This window comes from Fringilla coelebs, assembly GCF_963513975.1.
Source record: "Fringilla coelebs genome assembly, chromosome: 22".
Taxonomy (NCBI): domain Eukaryota; kingdom Metazoa; phylum Chordata; class Aves; order Passeriformes; family Fringillidae; genus Fringilla; species Fringilla coelebs.
In genome coordinates this window covers 3,331,327-3,350,252 of record NC_140048.1, presented here as the reverse complement: position 1 = coordinate 3,350,252, position 18,926 = coordinate 3,331,327, and the positions used below count along the sequence as shown (strand labels likewise).

The following is an 18,926-nucleotide window of genomic DNA, read 5'->3' as shown; positions in this document are numbered from 1 at the left end:
CATGGAGGACAAAAGATCCCAAAAATAAAGACTGGATGGATACACTGAATTGGAGTGTTCCTAGAAAGAGCTTTGGGGATCCAGTGTCTGCCATAGAAACCACAGCAGGCCACTACTGACCCAAAATACTGGACATATTAATCACTCCAGGATTATGGAAAATTCTTCAGGATTCCACACAAGAACATTGAGATGAGGTTTGGTGTCCATAACCAGAGGGATGCATCAGGACCAGCCTGAAGCAGAGAGTAACTCCTGCAACATACAAAGGAGCTGTCACCCTTTCTCTCCCCATCTTGCTCCAGGAATACACAAGATTTGGCAGCTCAAACATTACCATCTCTGCTGCTTTCAAACCAGGTTCTCAGCCCAACCCAACAAAACAAGGTCACTTGAGATTAACTAAAGGAATTTTTGCTGATTTTGGGGACAATGACCTGTTCTGACTCATCCCTCATGAGCTGATGGCAATAATGTATCTGGGCAAGAAGTCTTGGGCATTTGGAAAATTCCAAGAGCTGTGGAGCAGTGCCATGTCTCTCCTCAGCAATATGTTATCTTAAAAATCCACCTCATGGGGATTTGCAGGAGGTTTAAGCCGTCCCCTTCCCCCAGTGTCACCAGGGCAGTGACACCTTCGTGGTATTTCAGTGACATTCAGCTCCTATCAATAATTCAGCTGCTCTAATTGCAGCATCTCAAACACATGATGTGCACAAGGTGTCAGCAAAGTCAGCCTTCCCCCTGATTAGCACTTTTAATTGGCTGTTGCACTGGGATTTTGTTTCCATGTTAGCTGAGAAGGTCAGAATGGGATCTCAAAGGGAGCAGAGAAATAACACAGAATCAGTGTTCGTGTTCCAGCAGAAGACAGGAAATTAAAAGCTGAATTTTCTATCCTTAATTCACCTGCCTGGGCTCTGTGTGGCCATTCCTGAAGAATCCAGCTGAACAGTACTTTGGGAAAACTGCCACTGCTTTGCTCCATGAAGGGCTGGGATGGGGAAAGCTGCTTGCAAAGCCAACAGCTACAGACCTGCCCACTGCAACCAGGAAAGAATAGGGGGTGCAGGGCTTGCACTTGCAGGAACTGTCTCATTTCCACATGCAAAGTGCTCTAAGGAGGAACAAAAAATCTGTCAAAGGTGATTTGTGATGCCAGTTGTTATGTTCCACGGAAGAAAGATGTGCTGGCATCACAGCTTTGCTGGCTCTGCTCAGGAACATTGAATTTCCTCTGTTGAACTGCCTTTGATGGAAGTACAGACCACCTGTGAGTAACTCAAACGTGGCACTGGTCCCCTCAGCTCTTCTGGAGCTGAAGGAGAAGCTGCAGTCCCAGGAATTCAGCCCTGCCCAAGGTAGCTGGGGGCTGTGAACACTCTACACACTGCACAGATAATGTGGAAATCCCCTGTGGAAGGATCCCATGTGTTCCAGGCACCAAGGGAGAATGGGAAAATCCCTCCTGTAGATCTGCAGGAAATTGTGCTTGTGTCGATCTGCAGGAAATCTCTGCTTGTTCCCAGTTGCGGGAATTTGGAAATTTGGGCACCAACCTTATGAAATATGAGTCCTGTAAAATGGTTGTCTCTGCCTTTAGAAGGAGCTGAGCATCCCCAGGCTGCCTCAAAGCACATCCAGCAGTCCATGTGTGCCACAGCGAGGAGGGACATCAGCCTTTGAGGCTTGTCAGCCACAAAGCAAAAACAAACTGCAAGTTATTCCTGGCCTCCTTTGCACTTTTCTTTTGGAAAAGCTTTTTCAGTTTCTTCCTCTGTTCTAACACAGTGACACTGCCAGCACCTTCTACTTGTGTCCCAAAGGGAAAAACATATTGAATATGTATTTAATGTGGGATTCTTGGAGCTCCCAAATCAACAGCATCGAGGAGCACAGAAGATGAAGCCACTGATTATTCCAGGGCTGTGGAAGCCGTCCCTGTGACCTCACAGCCTAACAGACAGATGGAATTGTTTCCACAAGGCCCTACATGTTGCCCTGAGGGGAGAGGGGCTCTCCCAGCTCCTCCAGGCAGCTGCCTGAGGCTGAGTTCTGCTCCCAGCTCTTGTTCCTCTGATCCTGCCCTTGGGGAGGTGGCACTGCTCACTGGGAACAAGTGAAACAAAGGAGCAATGACACACTGGCAACCTTTCTTTGCATTTCCAACTCCCCAGGGTTCTTAATTAATCCACATTTTGTAACCACAATTAATTCTTTGCTGCAAGTCTTGGAATACAGTGGGAAAAACCACAATTTAATGTGTTTGGAGAAAAAAAGCCTGACTCACAGAAGTACCAAATCAATTGGATTTCACAACATTCAGCCTTTCCATCTGCTTGTGGTATTGATGTACCTGACTGCCTTGAATCTGTCTTCCCTCATCATGGGAATTTTGGTCCCTTTTCTGAGAGCTGACAGAAGGGAGGATCCAGGTGGGGGGTTGGCCTCTTCTCCCAGGTGACAAGTGAGAGGACAAGAGGAAACAGCCTCCATCTGTGCCAGAGGACATTTAGATAGGATATTAGGGAAAATTTCTCCTTGGAAAGGGCTGTTCAGCCCTGGCACAGGGCAGGGATGGCATTCCCTTCCTTGGAGGGATTTAAAAGCTATGTGGATGTAGCACTTGGGGACATGGGTTAGTGGTGGCCTTGGCAGTGCTGGGGGAACAACTGGCCTCAATGGTCTCTTGAGAGCTTTTCCCCCCTCACCAATCCCACAATTCTAAGATCCATCCCTGCTCTCCCCTGGACTTCCAGCCATGCATTCTCCCTGCCTCTAAACCTGCAAGTTCATCCCTAACTGCTGCTGCTGTGAAACTGCCCATTCCTGACTTGTTGCTGACTCCTGAGCCTCCCTGAAGGTGCTCCTTGAGCAGTTCTGCGATATTCAAATATTAATTTAGATTGCACTGAACAAACTGCCCTGGGAACAAACAGCAATCAGGATAATCCCCTGCAGTTTCACAACTTCCTTGGTCTCTAACAGGTGCTGTCAAATAAATCCACAGAATAAATCAGCCCCTTTGTAACCATAAGGAAGGATTTTATAACTGCATTTGCTGAGTGGGAGGATATTTTTCTCTCTGCTTTTTTACTGACAGTCAGATAAAATCCCACTAATTGAGAGAGACGTGAGATGGAGGCCTTGGAGGTGAATTGCTGTTTATACTGAGGGCTCCTAATCCTCCATTCTTTTGAGGATTCTGGTGCTACAGCAAAGAGAACCAAGCTGGTTGGATACAGACCAGTTTTCATTATGGATGGACCAGGAGATGCCAAAAATACTGATGGTGCCTTCGTAATATTTTCATGTTGAGCACCTTTGCATCAGCTATACTTTATTCTTCTATCACAGCTTGTCCTTCTCCTGGCAGGACACTCACAGGAACCTCCAGCAAGGGCAGCTGCAGGGGTGGAGCTGGTCTCCATAAAGAAAATACCTGTGTCTCTATATATCTCTAAATATCACTTTGTATTTTTCTGTTATGCTACTGCACTGTACTTGCAGCAAAATCCATCTTTGCTTTCTTGCCACTTTAAAAAATATTGCCCCCGGATATTTCCTTCCCCATTCTTGCTCCTTTTATTTCTAAAATGTTCACCAGAATACACTGTATTTCTTCCCATGGTCTGGAAAATTGATCAAGGCAATGACACCTACTTAACATACATTTTTCCTCCCCAAAGCTTTGCAGTGAGATGAAGGAAGTGTCAATTCCTTCTGAAGGAGAGCAGCACTGGGACTGACTGCTGGCAGCAGGCAGCCAGGATGCAGACACACAGCCCTGGGAGATGAGCAGAGAGCAGCTCTGCAAACCTTATTCATTCAGCTGAAATGTAAATCCTGCTCCTCTGAGGGGGGTGGAGAAGCTGCTGTGATCCAGGCAGGATAAAGTGTGCAGGGCTCCGGGGGTTTCATGCTTCAGGAGGCAGAGGGTCATGAGAAGGAGGGTCTCTGAAGAGCACTCAAAAAGAGAGGGGTCTCATGGACTGACTGACAGGAAATGCCACCCTCGTGCCACCACTTGGCATCTTGGGCCATTTTCATGCCAGCAACAGATGTCAGAGAGCAAATGAATACTGGCAGCTCTGGGATGGTGTGAAAATGGATGTGGGAGTGTGGAAATGCTGACAACCCAGAGAAATGCAAAGATGCATGGGCCATGTTTAAAAGCCTCCACTAAACCCCCTCCTCCTGGGAAGCCCCTGTTTTGTTCCTCCAAGGCTCTGCTCTCTCTGCTCAGCACCGAGCCCTGTGTGTGCTGCCAAGGGCTGTGCAGAGCTCAGTTATCATGAATGAAATGAGCTGAGAACAGTTGGGTATTTATAGGCTTAGCAAGCTGGTGCTCCAAAAAATCTACAAGCTCTTCAAAGTGCCTTCAGCTCCAGAGCAGCACTGATGGTCCCTGCCAGCTTGTGGGGACGTTTTGGAAGAAGAGCTGACCATGGAAGTATCCTGAGCTTTGTGTTGGGCATCTTCCAGTTTGCAGAGAGCAAACAATAAATTACAACATTAAGATGTGGAAAAAACACAATGGCATGTCCAAGATTTCTGTGGATATGGGTACACAAGATAAGTTCTGCCTAGTTTTCTGTGGAAGAGCTCACTTCTTCTGTGGAAGAGACAACAACGTGGTGATGAGTTTAAGACAATTGAGATGAATATTGCTTTAATATATTGCCAGATGTTCTAACAGTGGCTTATCACTAATGATACCAGACAGCTTTGAGGAAGCTAAATGTTTCCCAGATATACCAGTGAATCTCTCCCTGTTTCCTGGAGACACACACTCCGAAAAGGCAGCAGGACCTGGAAACCAACCGTTGCTACCACAGAGCTTCTGTAATTCCAAACTGGTTCCGGCTCCTGCAGCCCTGGGGACCAAGGTACAAGGGCCAGGAGCCTGTCCCTGGCTGAACCTGAGCACTGTGGAAGGCTCCACCAAGATAAGATAGCAGGTTGCACCTGCCGTGCGGGCGCGTGTTTGAGATCCACGTTTTCCAGGCGCTGATCCCACCTCCCCGGGATCCACACTCACAGGGCCTGGCACTCAGCTCTTTCCAACCCAAACCATTCCATGATTCTCTGACAGCAAGGCCTTTCTTCAGGAGTGACACATTTTCTATCTCCACTATGAGATATGTCAGAACCAAAAAACTCCAAACATATCCAACAGGAGAGGCAGATTCTCATTGTTTAGCTCAGTGTTGAGTGCTAGCTGGGGCAACAAAATCCAGAGGGAAGTGTGGATAAGAGTTCTCTCAAAGACAGGAAAGAGGGACAATGTACCTAGAGGGGCTCTCTTCAGTCTCCAGCTTCCCCAGCGCAGTCAGTGTCGGGTTACAGTGCTGCAGGCAAAGAATGATGGAGAAAAAATGAGAATATGAGAACCTACCACAGATGAAAGGTCCATGTTCACCATCCTCCTGTCGTCCAGGTCAACTGGCTGGAGGCCTGCAACGTTGAGCTGGACAGAGGAGGTTCTGTAAACAAAGCTCAGCAGCCAGTCCCCCCTGGAAGCAGAGAAGAGAGAGAATAATCTTGTTGCCCTCCCAATGCCATGTGGAATCAAAGAATTCCAAACCAGTTTGAGTTGGAAGGGACCTTAAAGCTTATCCTGTTCCACCCCCTACCATGGGCAGGGGCACCTTCCACTAGATCAGGTTGCTCCAAGCCCTGTCCAAGCTGACCTGGAACACTTCCAGTGTGTTACTTCTCAGACTATGAGGAGAGTGGAAGTGCTGGGAAGCACAGTGATGTCTGCACCAAGACCTGCTGCAGGTCTGTGTGATGTAGCAATCACACCAGGATTCAGGGCAGATTCCTGGGAAAGTCTGAACTGAATCCTGATCCATGGCTGTTGTGTTTTTACCTGCAGTGAGTTTAAAAATCTGACCCTTCTGTTTATTTCTATGTTTGTTCAGGGTTTGCACATGGACATATTTCATCTTTTTAATGTACTGATAGGTTCTCCAGGTCATAAAGCTGTAAAAGTGATGAGACCTATAACACTGATATTGTGACATAAATATTGTCTGTGAAGCTCCTGGGAGTGCTCCTGATTTATAGGTACTGTAGAAATACATGGCTTCTGTGACAGAACTAGGAAGGGTTTGTTCCCACTCTAAAGCAGTGCCATAAGTCACTGTGACAGTTTCAGGGTAGACTGTAGCATGAGGAGAGAAGGAAATACAAAACTCTTCTGAGCTGAGAAACAGCATAAAAATGGGTACCAAAATGCCACTGTACTCTACAGAGCAGATTTAAGTGGGACGTGAGTGAGATTTGTGCTCTGTGATGGCAGCAGGTAAAATGCTCCTGGAAAAGGTGCCCATTCCTGGCTACTCCCAAATAATCCACATTAGGAGTTGTAAGTCTATGCAGAGCCCTGCAAAGCCTTTACAACACATTCACACTGCTCAGTGTAGGTTCTTTCAAAAGCTGGGCCAGTACAGCTGATTTGGTGAGGTTTCCCACTGGGAATTTGCAGCCCTGCTGTTTAAGTGGGAGGGGACAGCTCCAAGAGCTGACAGGGCTCTCACTCACCCTGTCCCCTCATCTTCCAAAGCCAAAGGAGAACAAGGACTGAAGCTCAACAACTGGGCTCAAATCTGATCTCACAGGAATTTTATTCAGTGACCTAAATAGAGTTACTCCTGAAGTGACAGAATGAGGCCACCCTTTGTGCAAGCAAGAGACCAGAGAAATCAGAATCAGGTGAGGCCTTACCACAAAATGTTAGTACAATCTTTCTCTCTACCTCAATCCTCACAGAAATTCCCCAAATCTCTCAATTCCCTCCTCTAGCTGCCCCTCATGTTGTCTGAATAACCCTCTGGACACACACACACACACACTGTGTTTTATTCCAACAGCACAGGCAGTCTTAGAAACTGTAACAAGATCTTTTTTGTGTGTCTGTGTGTGTTATAAGAAATGGATACACTGAGCAGTGATACAGTGAAATTTCTTTTTCTAGAACATAGACAGAAACAATATTTTCTGGTAAACTCAGTTATATGCAATGATTTCTATGATTTGTGGCCTGTTGGAGGAACTCAGAGCACTCCCAGGGAGGCAGCTTTTCCTAATGGCAAAGGAAGAAACACTGCAAGTGGTGTTTACATCTGGCATCCCTGAAAATCCTGGGATCCAAAGAGGACAAAAGCAACAATTCCCAGCCTAGCTGAGAGATAGGATTGATAATTTGTTGTTTTAACCTTGAATACTTTTAATTAATTTATTTAATTATTCTTTCTAAATTAAACCACTCTGTTAACATCACAGTAACACAGTACTTCCCCACCTTCCATGTACCTGTGTAGGCATCCATATGGATGCATGCATGGAAAACACCAGCAGCATTTTCACCTGTCCTTGACCCAAGGGCTCACTGCTTTATAAACTGTCTTGACTTGAAGATTCTTTGCTAATTTTCTTGCCTGGTTATTTCTCAACTTATTTCCCCATGTTCTTAGTCTTCCCCGCTTATTCCTTGGTTTTAATTTCCCCTTATCTAATTGTGCTGGTAAGCAGAGTTCCTGCCACAATTATCTTCCAAGACACAGTCATTAGGTTTGAAGCTGTCACTTGACTATTTAATAGCTTTTCTGAGATTGCTTCAGCTGTTTCAGTCCTCCCTCTTCTCACCCAGCAGCTCCCATAACTCTGCACAACAGTTGTCTGCTTTTATTTCTAAAATGTTTTTCAATGTGGTTTTAAAGGGCTGGTATTTGTTTTGAAGGCAATCTTTGTATTCTTTTATATGCTTACTAAATTTGCTACAGCTATTCCAGTTATTCTTCCTTTGCAAGTTAAATATCTTGTTCATGTGGACTATCTTGACCAGAAACCCACTCCAGATATAAAACCCTTCAGTTTGCTTGAACTCCTTCCCTTCCATTGTGATTTTCACATATTTTTCCCCATAAGCAGCCACAAGTGAACTACATCTTAAACCTTTTATAGATTCTAATTCCCATTCTTTAAGTCAGCAAACTTAACTGCTGTATTTATAGTCCTTCACACAATGCTGAGATTTAAAGGGCCTTCAGAATACATCAGATTACACACACAAACACACTGGCCCAGCTGCTTTAGGCTGTGAGTGGTAGAACACTGTTCCTCTATGAACATGGGCTTCCAGTGGCACAAAGAGCCAAGAGTTCTGGCACACAGCCTCCAGGTGCCTCCTGAAGCTGCCATCTCAAATGGATCTGAGGCAGAGGGACGAGGCCCTGGCACTGCTCAATCAATGTCCTCACCAGCTCTCACAAAGTACTTTAAAAGGATAAATGCCCCAAACCATGTCCAGGCTAACAAGGCTGGGCTCTGAGCTCACACTGACCTGCAGAAGCCATTTATGATCCTGCCTGACACCACTCTGGTGAGAGCTCTCCAGTGCTTGGCTTCTCCTTCCACTGGAGCTCCCAGTAAGACAACGTCTTCAATGATCCCTTGTGAGTCTGTCAAGGTGAAGCAGAACAGTTCAGATTTAGAAGATGGATCAGAAAATATTCTTATGTGAAGTGTGTTCAGATGTGCACTACACAAAAATCATAATTTAGGTGGCTTCAGTTTGAAAGATAGAGACAATAGAAAGGAGGATCATAAATAAAACTTTTCATACATCTTAAGTGTCCACAGTTCACCTGGAATTAGTAAATGTGAAAAACTGAGATCCTCAGACAGTGCAAGGGACCAAGCTCTGGGAGGGAGAAGTGGCCTGGCCTCTGCCCAGAAAGGTGCTGTTCAAGCAGCAAACCTCTGGAAAGGCCTGGAAACCCCTGGAAAGGTCTTTCTGCAGACTCACTTCTGTGGGTTGGCACAGAGCTTCGAAACAGGTGAAGGGGTCTGAGATCTCACAGAGTGAGCAAATGTTGTCATATGTGAAGCATGAGGAGCTCTTCCCAAAGCTGATTCTATGAAAACCATGACCTGAACATGCAAGAGGAAATCCCAAATTGTTAATATTGATTTGGAAGTAGCAACTATGGAGGCACTTGCCAATACCCAGTGAAGATCTATCAAACTGGTTTGATTTTCTTCTGCTGTAACCTGAATGTCCAGGGCCTGATTTTCTGAACAGCAGTGTTGACTTTTAAGCATAATAAATCTTCCTCACTTATCAGAGAGCTGCAGCTGGGCAATTTCAGGAGGAATAATGATGGAATGAGAAATATTGGGCAGCCCTGCTACTTTCCTAAACTCCCGAACAATATATCAGTATCTTCCATAAATCTTTGTAAAGAGAGATGAAGCCTCTGATGCCACAGCAGTTAAATGGAAGACTCAGGAGCAGAACATTCCAAATCCATACTCAGCACCTGTGGGAGACCAGGCTCCACAGACCTGAGCTGAACTCAACATTTGAGGGAGAGGTTCTGTCTGGGCACTTTTCAAATGCAAATCACTTTGCTTCCTTTCCCTGACAGCAGTAAGGGGTTGGAGCTGCCTGCAGTGCCTGCATCCTTCTCCATTGTGTAAATCCTGTGCCTGACAAATCCAAATGAGCTCTCCTGGAATTATTTCTTATTGCAGAGCAATTTTTGCACCAATCAAAAAGAGCAAAGAGCAATTCAATTTTGTGAGTGTAATCTGTGAGTAATAAAGCCCTGTTCCCATAATTATGGGCAATGAAAAGGAAACACAGAGTCTTGCGGGAAGCTCATCCCAACCAAGGTTCTAAATTCCATGTCCGTGGTGTGAGCCAAGTGAATAAACAAGCAGCTAATTCATCAGAATCCTGAATATTTGTGCAAGGTGTTGGAAGCTTTTGTTTCTCCAGTCCTTTGTCCAGTTTATTGCTTGCTCAGAACAAAAAAAAAAAAAAAATGTTTAGCCTTGGCTGAAAAACGTTCATTTTCTTTGAATGTTGACAGGATAGAAACCTGGGAACAGATCACTGGCCTGCAGAGCAGCTGAAGCTCAAGATAAATGAAATCTCTTTCACAGTTTGTAAATCTTTTAGATGATGAAGAACAATAAAGTCTGTGAAAGCAGTGAGAAAAAATTAATTAATTACCATTTACCCTCATAGGAGTGGCTAATGAATAAGGAGTTTCATAAAGGAAAATTTCTAATCATGTCCAAGTAGGTGAGAACAGAGTGAGAATGAGAGGCCAAAATTCAAACCTGATTAAGATGATTTCTCCAGAAAAGGTGTGGAAGAAAGAAACTGTCCCGGAGACCATAACCAATTCTGGGAGCTGGGCTTTGCTGTGCCCTAGGGGTGCAACTCCCTGGGAAAGGGAAAGCACCTGAGCACATCAGTCCTGACTGGAGGGAGGACAGCACTGGAATTCAGCTCTGGCTGTGTACAGATGCTCCAGGGCAGAGCTGGCAGCAGTATTCCCAACACTGAGCAGAGCAGGGATCACAGCCCAGTGGGATACTGGTCACACGAGCTGTGATCAGTACCAAACACCCAGTGTGTGACACCTCACTCCTGTCACACACAGCTGGGTTTCAAAGTTTGGTCTCTGGTGGTAACAGCCACTATCAATTTGCATTAGTTTGCTAATTGCTAAGTATTTACTAAAAGGCATGGGAATCACGATGAAGAAATCAGAGCAATGATCCTCCCACGCAGTAACGTGTCTCTGATGGCTCATTCACTCCAGCTCCTGCCATAATGGCATTTTCTGGAAACCTACTGAGCTCTGGCTCCCGAAGTGATCCGTGATGAAGTATCCAAAGGCTGTTCCATTGCTTTGCAGAGAAGCATTTGAACAGAATCTGCGTTCCTGCCATGGTGTTTCACTGGCCAATCCATCATTAGCTCTTTGTCCTCAGAAATGCCAGTGCCATCTGGATGCAGAGCCCTGCATGACGAGGCCGTATGTTCCTTTCGTGTGAGACATCCAAGTCCAAACCCAAATCAGTCTCAGCTGTCCCAGGTCCCAGCTCTGCTCCTTCTGTGGCTTGCTCTGGAATGTGCCTGTGAGAACGCCTTGGCAATCTGTGCTAAACATGCTGCTTTTCATCTCACAAACAGCTCAGCTTTCAGAATTCAATTAAGGAATGAAAAATCAGTGTATGGTGGGAGCTGTTCTGATACATCACCACAATACTTGGATTTCTTTGGAGTGGCAGCCAACCTTCCAGACCCCTGAGGATTTCCTCCCTAAGGGGCTCGTGTCATTCCAGAGCCTGCAGACTGAAATAAAAACCTGGAAATACCTCGGCCCTTGGCATTCTCAGGACACAAAAAGCGTAGATCTAGGGCCAGATCAGGATCTGGGTTCTGGCTCCAGTGTAACTCCATAAGGATTATTCTGGATTTGATTATATTTATTTTGAGAACAGAATTCCTGTATTTGAAGACTTTTATCTTAAAATCAGAAGTGAAGTTCTGGCACACAGCTGTCAGTCCTGACCTTCTCCATCCTCACTTGACTCTGTTCCCACCTTCTTGGACTTTACTGGACATTTTCCTTTATAGAATTCCCTAGTTATGATTTATTGTGAAGTAAGTGGTTAATGAGTTAAATTGCTACGAGGGGGGAAGGCAGGCTGCACATACTCACTGCTGACTCAACTCCAAGACACAATTTTCATCAACTGATCATAATGATTTTACTCCTGTTTTTTTTTTTTCTAAATCAAAAATAGAAATCTATTAATAAACAGAACCACAATGGGTAATAAATTGGCAGATGGTTTTATACTTGACTTTGGGGGAAAATTACCATGAAAATAGCAGATGACAGTGGCATTTCAGAGACTTAAATGGAAGGCAGGACTCAGGGAATCAGATACAAGAGCTGCAGAGAGCTCCCAAGAAAGGCAAAGCATCCTCTGCTGGGATCAGGCAGCTCCAGACTGATCACAAATGTCACGTTGTTGTTCACAGACCAAAATGACCCACTGAAACCTCTCAAATGAAGACAGTGGATTTTTTCTGCTGGACTGGGGTTAATGACAGAAGAATTTGGCTCCGAAGGCATCTAAACCTTGGGGTTTTTTTTGTTGTCATCCTATCCTAAAAGAGTCAAGCTGTGTTCTTCCTCTTGGAAGAAAAATTTCTCCACCAGGAGTAAGGAAAATAAAAGAAAAAATGGTTAGAAGGTGAATGTTACCTTTTTCCTGAGCCATTTCCTGCAGGCAGAAGTAAATGACTCTGGCACCCAGGCTGAAGCCAATCAGTGTGACAGGTCTCTGGCCCTGAGAAAAGAGAGGAAAAAAATGCCACCAAATGGTGTTTTCTCTGGAAAGAGATCAGGCTGGGGATCCCTGAGAGCCTGAGACACAGAGCACTTGCTTGTGCATCACCTTTGAAATAGTGGAGCAATTTGGTCAGTTTTAAAAGGGTCTCCCTCAAAGTTATGCCCAGTTCAATATGGAGAATGCTACATATTTGTATTTTGTATGTTTTGATCTTCAGAAAATCAACTGAAAACAATCTAGTGATCAGAAGTTACAACACAGGGGATGTTTCAAACAGAACCAAAACAGATGCTGTTGTTGGTTTGAAATTTCCAAATGAAAACCTTATTCAAGGAACAAAATTTTCCTAGAAATGTTTCAATATACAGAAGAAGAAGCTGTAATACAAAAATACTGACCACTTCCAGATTTCAGGCTGAGTGACAGCAGCAGCATGCAACGGCTATAAAAGATGGCTTTTAAGCTTTAAGCTTTTATTTTGAACAGTCTAATAAGATTTTCTGTAAGATTAAAGGGAGCCTAATCCCAACATCAATGAAAAATGGTCTTTGTAATATCCAGGGAGCAGGTGTGCAATGGACACCCCAGACATCTAATTAACTAGTTTTAGACTCTCCAGCACACTGGAATGTGTTTTCACAACAGCAAATGCTTAACAAGACCAAATGCCCCATAGCAAAAGAAAGGGCTTGTATGAAATAAAGTTTATTGAATTTTCTAGGAATGGGTTTTTATGAGAAATCAAGTTGTTCCTCCTCTGCTGTTCCACCTTGCTGGGACACACGGCTCTGGGGCCACGGTTCACCATGAGCTCCTCTATGGTCAGCAGTCACTGGCATTAGACAAACACATGGCCAGCAAAAACCAGTCTTGGCCCAGCAAATGATGACAGGCTCTTGGGGGGCAGAAATGTCTTTTTTAAGCCTTTCCAGAGAGACTTCTGTTACTTCTGTCAGGTACCAGTCCATTCCTTTCTCTGCAGGCAAAGCCACGGCTCACTGGGCATTGGCTGCCACCTGCTTTTCTCTCAGGTAGTTTTGCAGGCGCCTCTTGATGATCCATAAATATTTTTAACACTTTGTATTCTCCTTTCCTTTTCACCCATCCTCACCTCCTGCTCTCTGACTTCCACTAGGTGAGTGGGCCTGGGTGTGTTGTGACATGGTTAAGCCATGGGTCATTTATGACCTGAATGTCTTCTTCATTAAAAAAAGCTTTAGCTTAAATGGAACAAATCTCAGCAGGATTCCTCTGATCCACTTGGGACCTCCTCCTTTTCCCCAGTAAGCCAGATATCTGCAGGTCATCTTCATGCAGCACTCTCTGTGTTTTTATTTTATTAATTTTTGTCCCCTTAGAAAGATACAATTTAACCAGGATGACTATAAAACTTCGCCTCCCTGGGGCAGTCCCTTCCCGCTGTTACTCCTGGATAATTGTGGCCAGTTACCTGCTGTCTGCTGAGCAGGATGTGTGCAAGGTGTTTGCCCACTTCAGCAGAGCGATGCAGACACACTCCCCAGGGGTTGTCAATGACACTGGCAACAGTCAGGAGTGATGCTGGCCAAGTCAAGGCTGTCACAATCCCTGCAACACACAGAGGTTCCTTAGAAAACATCTAAAGCAGGAGAGTTCACTGAAGTTAAAAGCTAAGCCTAGAATTATGTCATTTCCAGCTCCTCTTTCCTAATAGCTGAGAAATGCTTTGCTGGGCTAAAGATAAGAAAGAATCTGATGTTCTGGCACACAGGGGGTGCGTGCAACCTGCGTGTTGGGCCGTTTCTGTAGAGCAGTAAATGTGTAATAATAGAGGGAAATGAACAGCCACAGGTGAAGGAAGGTGTTTCCAGCTGTAACTTGAACAGAGTGATGCAATGACATGGTGGCTCAGCAGTCCAGGAAAGCACAGCTAAATTACAGGTGTGGTAAAGGAGGTTCTCAGGTCACTTCTGCTGAGCAATGCCAGCACTACCTCCTCCAAAACATTCCTTCTTTAGGAAAGCTCTTTTAACACTGAAACTGCACAAGAGCCACTCAAGCAGATCTGACAGGATTTAGTTTCTTACCTGACAAGACAGTGAATTTTAGGGCTTCTTGAGCCATCATGTTCACAAAGCCATTCAGCAGGGAATCCAAGGCATTGCCAAGCTCCATCAAGTACTTGGATTCCCAGGCCAGGCAGTACTGCTCACTCGAGTGCAACATGCTGCTCCACGGGGCTGTGAAGCTCCCTGGGAAAGGTTGCAAAGATGGAATTCATGTTTGGAGAGAACACAATGGCAAGAGGAGCCCAACAGAAGATCAGAACAGAACCTGCAGGACACTGGAATATTCTAGCAATGCTATTAATGATAGATCAACACTGAAGGGCAGAGCAGAACTGTCATCTCAATTAATTAAAAGCCTTCCCACCCTGTTTCTTCCCCAAACAATGCAGGTCAGGTTGAGGCAGCTGCTGATCAAAGTGACACAAGATCCCCACATTAGTCTGTCTTATTTGGGGACACATGGATTGGCAACTACTAGCAACTCCAAAACCACAAGGTGGCAAATTCCATAAAACTCCTGTCCTCAGTCCCTCTGTTTGAAGGAGTGTGTACACAGACAGACACTGCTGTAAGGAGGAAAATGGATGACAAGCCTAGTTTTGTTCTTTAAAACACTCTAGCTGATGGCTAGTTATGGAAGAAGAATGTGTGTCATCTGTAACTCCCTTTTACGGGCAAACAGACACAAAATGTTCCTGGAGGAACACACTTGCCTCTCTAACTGTGCCTGGGAGCCCTCCAGCTCTGAGGATTTGGACCTCTGGCAAGTGAAGAGAGAAGCCAAAGCACAGCACTGCAAAATGAGAAGAACTTCCCTGTGACAGCAAGCTGCAGCCTGGCAAGTGACAGGGCGAGGCATCCTTCTGCATTAATGATATCCAGAGTTAATTATGGTGCTTCTCAATAAACTGGCAGCTGTTCAGTCAGCTGAGGCTGAGTACATTAGTAGACAGGTGACATATTTTATATGACAGGCTACACTGGCAAATAAAGCACTACAGACCTTTCAAGTTTTCCCCTGTAAGTCACCTCCGGAGTGCTGTGCTTAACAGGATTTACTTGACAGAACTTTCTTGCCAATAAACCTCATTAGCTGGCAGATATGGAGAGAGTAAAACCACACTATTTTCTGTTAATTCCTGGTGGATAAACATAAGGTCTCAGAGACACTTTGTACTAGTGCTGGCAATTATCTTCCAGACAGATCTTTTCTGGCAAAACCATGCAACAGTTCCTATCAGAAACAATCCTGCCATGGCTGCTCCCAGTCCTGCTGTCACCACCAACATAATGCCCTTTTTTTTTCCTCTGTTTACCTGGGATTGCAGATTGAGTTGCAAAATCTTACGGTGAAAACTGACATGGTTCAGTTACCATGCCATGGAAATGTGGGGCAGACACGGTGCTTTGTGAGCACAAACAGCCTGGAGTAGGACACAGCCACAGCTCTTGGAGCTCCTCTCAGCTTCTCATCATGTTCTTACCATATTTGCCAGTGCACAGCCATCCAGTGATTGCTATGGTGATGTGGAGCTGCTTCCCTTCCGTAAGTGGGAGGAATTCAAACTCTTCTATGGCTCCCACACGTTTCTTCATTTTGTATCCTACACACAGCCAGGAAGAAACACACAGCTCAGAGATGGCAGAGAAAGGACACCCTCTGCTAACAGGAGGAGTTCATTAAGAAATCAATTGGGTAATCTGGAGAGGGTTTTTTTCGTTTCCAAAACCCTCAATCAGCCCATGCATTACGTATAGCTTAGTAAGGAGCCAACATGATCTTTCTGAGCTTGTGTGATCTGAGGGAATCCAGCAGAAGGGGTTTTTTTGCTGTAACAGCTGCTTTTCTCCATGGCAGCATCTTTCTAACTCAAAGCAGGAACTTTTCATTTCCTTCATTAACCACACACCAAATATTCTTTCCCCATTTGGTCACCAGGGGCTACACAGTACCTTAATCAGCACTGAGACAAAAATCTCATGGACTGCACCTCAAATCACTTCCCTCACTCTGCAGAGAGCTCAGTGGGGTCATTAACTGTGTTTGCAGACATGATCCTGTGCCCCAGTGGCTGAGAATGGTGTGGTCACTCTCTTACCAGTCAGACCAGCTCCTGCTGCTCCAAAAAGGGATGCCATGACAGCAATCCCAGCAGTGGATCCTAAAGCAGCTGCTCCAGCACTCCCGATGATTGTGGCAGCTCCCGCAGCAACCAGAGGGGCAGCCAGGCCTCCTGTCAGACCTGAGGATGCAGCAAGAGATATCACCAAACTATTATCCCTTAAAAACCCCAGGCAGGCATTCCTCTGTGCTGGGAGAGTGCTGCTACTGCTGCTGGAAGAGCTTTTTGCATGTTCAATAAAGAGGCTTTCTGAGACCCTCCCCAGGCCCTGAATCTCTGCCCAAATTCTTTGACTGACTTCAGATGAATGAAGAATAATTTCAAAGTCAAAGGAAGACTGTGTGGTGATCTGGGGTGAGCTGTGCTCTGTTTGCTCAGGAAACATTGATCTAATCTCACACTTTTGATTTCAGAGTTGAAGATCTGATTCTCTTATGACAGCAAAGCAGGAGAAAACATTTTTAAGTGGTGACAACCTCAGTTTAATACTTCCCCTAGCTAGTGAAACTACACTGGAATAACTTTTCCAGCTAACTCTTTCATGTTTATTTTTGTGGGGCTGAAAATACTTTTCTGGGAGTCAGACCCCTCTCTGTCCCTGGTGCTGTGTCCCCAGAATGCCAAGGGCAGCCTCACCAATCACTGTTCCACCCCCAACAGTTGCCAGACCGATCAGCAGGTATCTCTTCAGCTTTTTCCTTCTTTCCTTCTTTTTTCTTGAGACTTCTGCAGTTCTGTAGGGGGAGTTAAAAGTACAAAAACTAAGGGAAAAGCTCAATGGATAACAATGCTGCATCAGAATCTGCTTTTATTCTCCCCAGTGTAACTTCCCTCCCAGGAACAGTAAAAAGGAACATGCAGGTGTGGACTGTGACAGCACACTCAGATTTATGAGCATGGATTTAGAGATTTACATTGAATAGATTAAATGGACCACAGATTTAAATTGAAACAATTTAATTGCTGACAAAAGCCAACAGATATTACTTACTCAGAAAACCCTTCCTAATAGGGCTGAAGCTTGTAAAAAAATAAAAGAAACAAAAAGTCAAAAGCATTTCATTAACTATATGCTGCCTAAGTGTCCTAAAAAACCACAAGAAATCTAAGAAGAAACAGGGAAAAGTGTTTGAAATAAAAGGGAATAGGGGTAATTTGTGCTAACAAACAGAGATGCAATTAAACTGTTTTCCAAAAGCATTCTTTACTACAAGCTGCTTTCTAATTGTACATCACAATACAATAGGAATTAAACACAGTCACCAGTGTGCATTTAAGCTGTATTTTAACAAGCTTATCAGAAAGAGGTAAATAAACCAAAAAGGAACAAATACCAGTTATTAGCCATTACTTTTGACTTCTCACCAGTGTTTTTGTTTTCTCTCTTACAAGAAGTGTTTCCATTTCAGAGGAAAGTGAGGGAAACAGAGAATACTGGAATAAGTTGTTTCAAGAGGAAGGTTCCTTCTGGCCTGTTTACACAGCAGTTAATCCAGGCCTTGAAATGTGACATTTATCTTGCTTCCAAACTTGGATATTTTCCCTGTTAATCCTAGCCTAATTTTGGATTTTCATTATCCATATAATTGCTTAATCTTTCCTGGAACCCCCTAAGCACACTGTAATTTTGATTAAGACAATTTTACGCGAGTCCCAAACAATATGCAGCTTTGTGAGGCACAGCAGGAGGGGAATGGAGCCCAGTGGGTGAAATCCCTGAATCACTGCACTCACTGGCAGAACTCCTATGGACCTGCAAGTCATGGAGACTTTGTCTCCACAGAACCCCTCCAAAAAACCATTGCTCATTACCTTATGCAGCTCCAAACATGGTGTCTGCAGAGATAATCACAGAATGCCCAGGTTGGAAGAGACCTCCAAGGTCATGGAGTCCAACCCAGCCCCAACACCTTAACTAAACCATGGCACCCAGTGCCACGTCCAGTCTTTTTCTAAACACATGCAGGGATGGTGACTCCACCACCTCCCCAGGCAGACCATTCTGAAGTCAGGTTACACAGCTTTATCACTCTTTGCATGAAAAACTTTTTCCTAATATCCAGCCTGTATTTCTCTGAAGCACCTTGAGACTGTGTCCTCTGGTTCTGTCAGTGCTGCCTGGAGAAGGAGACCGACCCCCACCTGACTACAACCACCTTTCAGGAAGTTGTAGAGAGTGATGAGGGCACCCCTGAGTCTCCTTTTCTCCAGGCTGAACACCCCCAGCTCCCTCAGGGGTTCCTCACTGGTTTGTGTTCCCAGCCCCTCTCCAGCCTCGTTGCCTCCTCTGGACGCGCTCCAGCGTCTCAAATCCTTCCCAAACTGAGGGCCCAGAACTGGACACAGTGCTCAGGTGTGGCCTCACCAGTGCCAAGTACAGAATGAGCTCCCTGCTCCTGCTGGTCACACCACTCCTGATCCAGGCCAGGATGCTGTTGGTGTTCTTGGCCACCAGGGCACACTGCTGGCTCATGTTCAGTCTGCTGTCAACCAGCACCCCCAGGTCCCTTTGTGCCTGGGCACCGTCCAGCCACACAATCTCCAGCCTATAATGCTGCAGGGGGTTATTGTGGCCAAAATGCAG

The 18,926-nt window shown here is 45.1% G+C and overlaps 1 protein-coding gene across 2 annotated transcripts in view; it reads right to left on the bottom strand.

Annotated features, from left to right (window-relative positions):
- The window catches only part of TMCO4 (transmembrane and coiled-coil domains 4), a 38,015-nt gene that overhangs the window by 6,577 nt on the left and 12,512 nt on the right, over positions 1-18,926 (bottom strand). Inside the window, exons 6-13 of one of the 2 annotated variants that reach the window (XM_084220182.1) lie at positions 16,979-17,076; positions 16,319-16,462; positions 15,704-15,823; positions 14,238-14,402; positions 13,622-13,758; positions 12,084-12,168; positions 8,351-8,468; positions 5,399-5,516 (exon numbers count right to left, since the gene is read on the bottom strand). In XM_084220182.1, the coding sequence (XP_084076308.1) occupies positions 5,399-5,516; positions 8,351-8,468; positions 12,084-12,168; positions 13,622-13,758; positions 14,238-14,402; positions 15,704-15,823; positions 16,319-16,462; positions 16,979-17,076 (985 nt within the window). Of the gene's footprint in view, positions 1-5,296; positions 5,352-5,398; positions 5,517-8,350; positions 8,469-12,083; positions 12,169-13,621; positions 13,759-14,237; positions 14,403-15,703; positions 15,824-16,318; positions 16,463-16,978; positions 17,077-18,926 lie in introns of those variants that run through there. The other variant, XM_084220183.1, reaches the window with a different exon arrangement.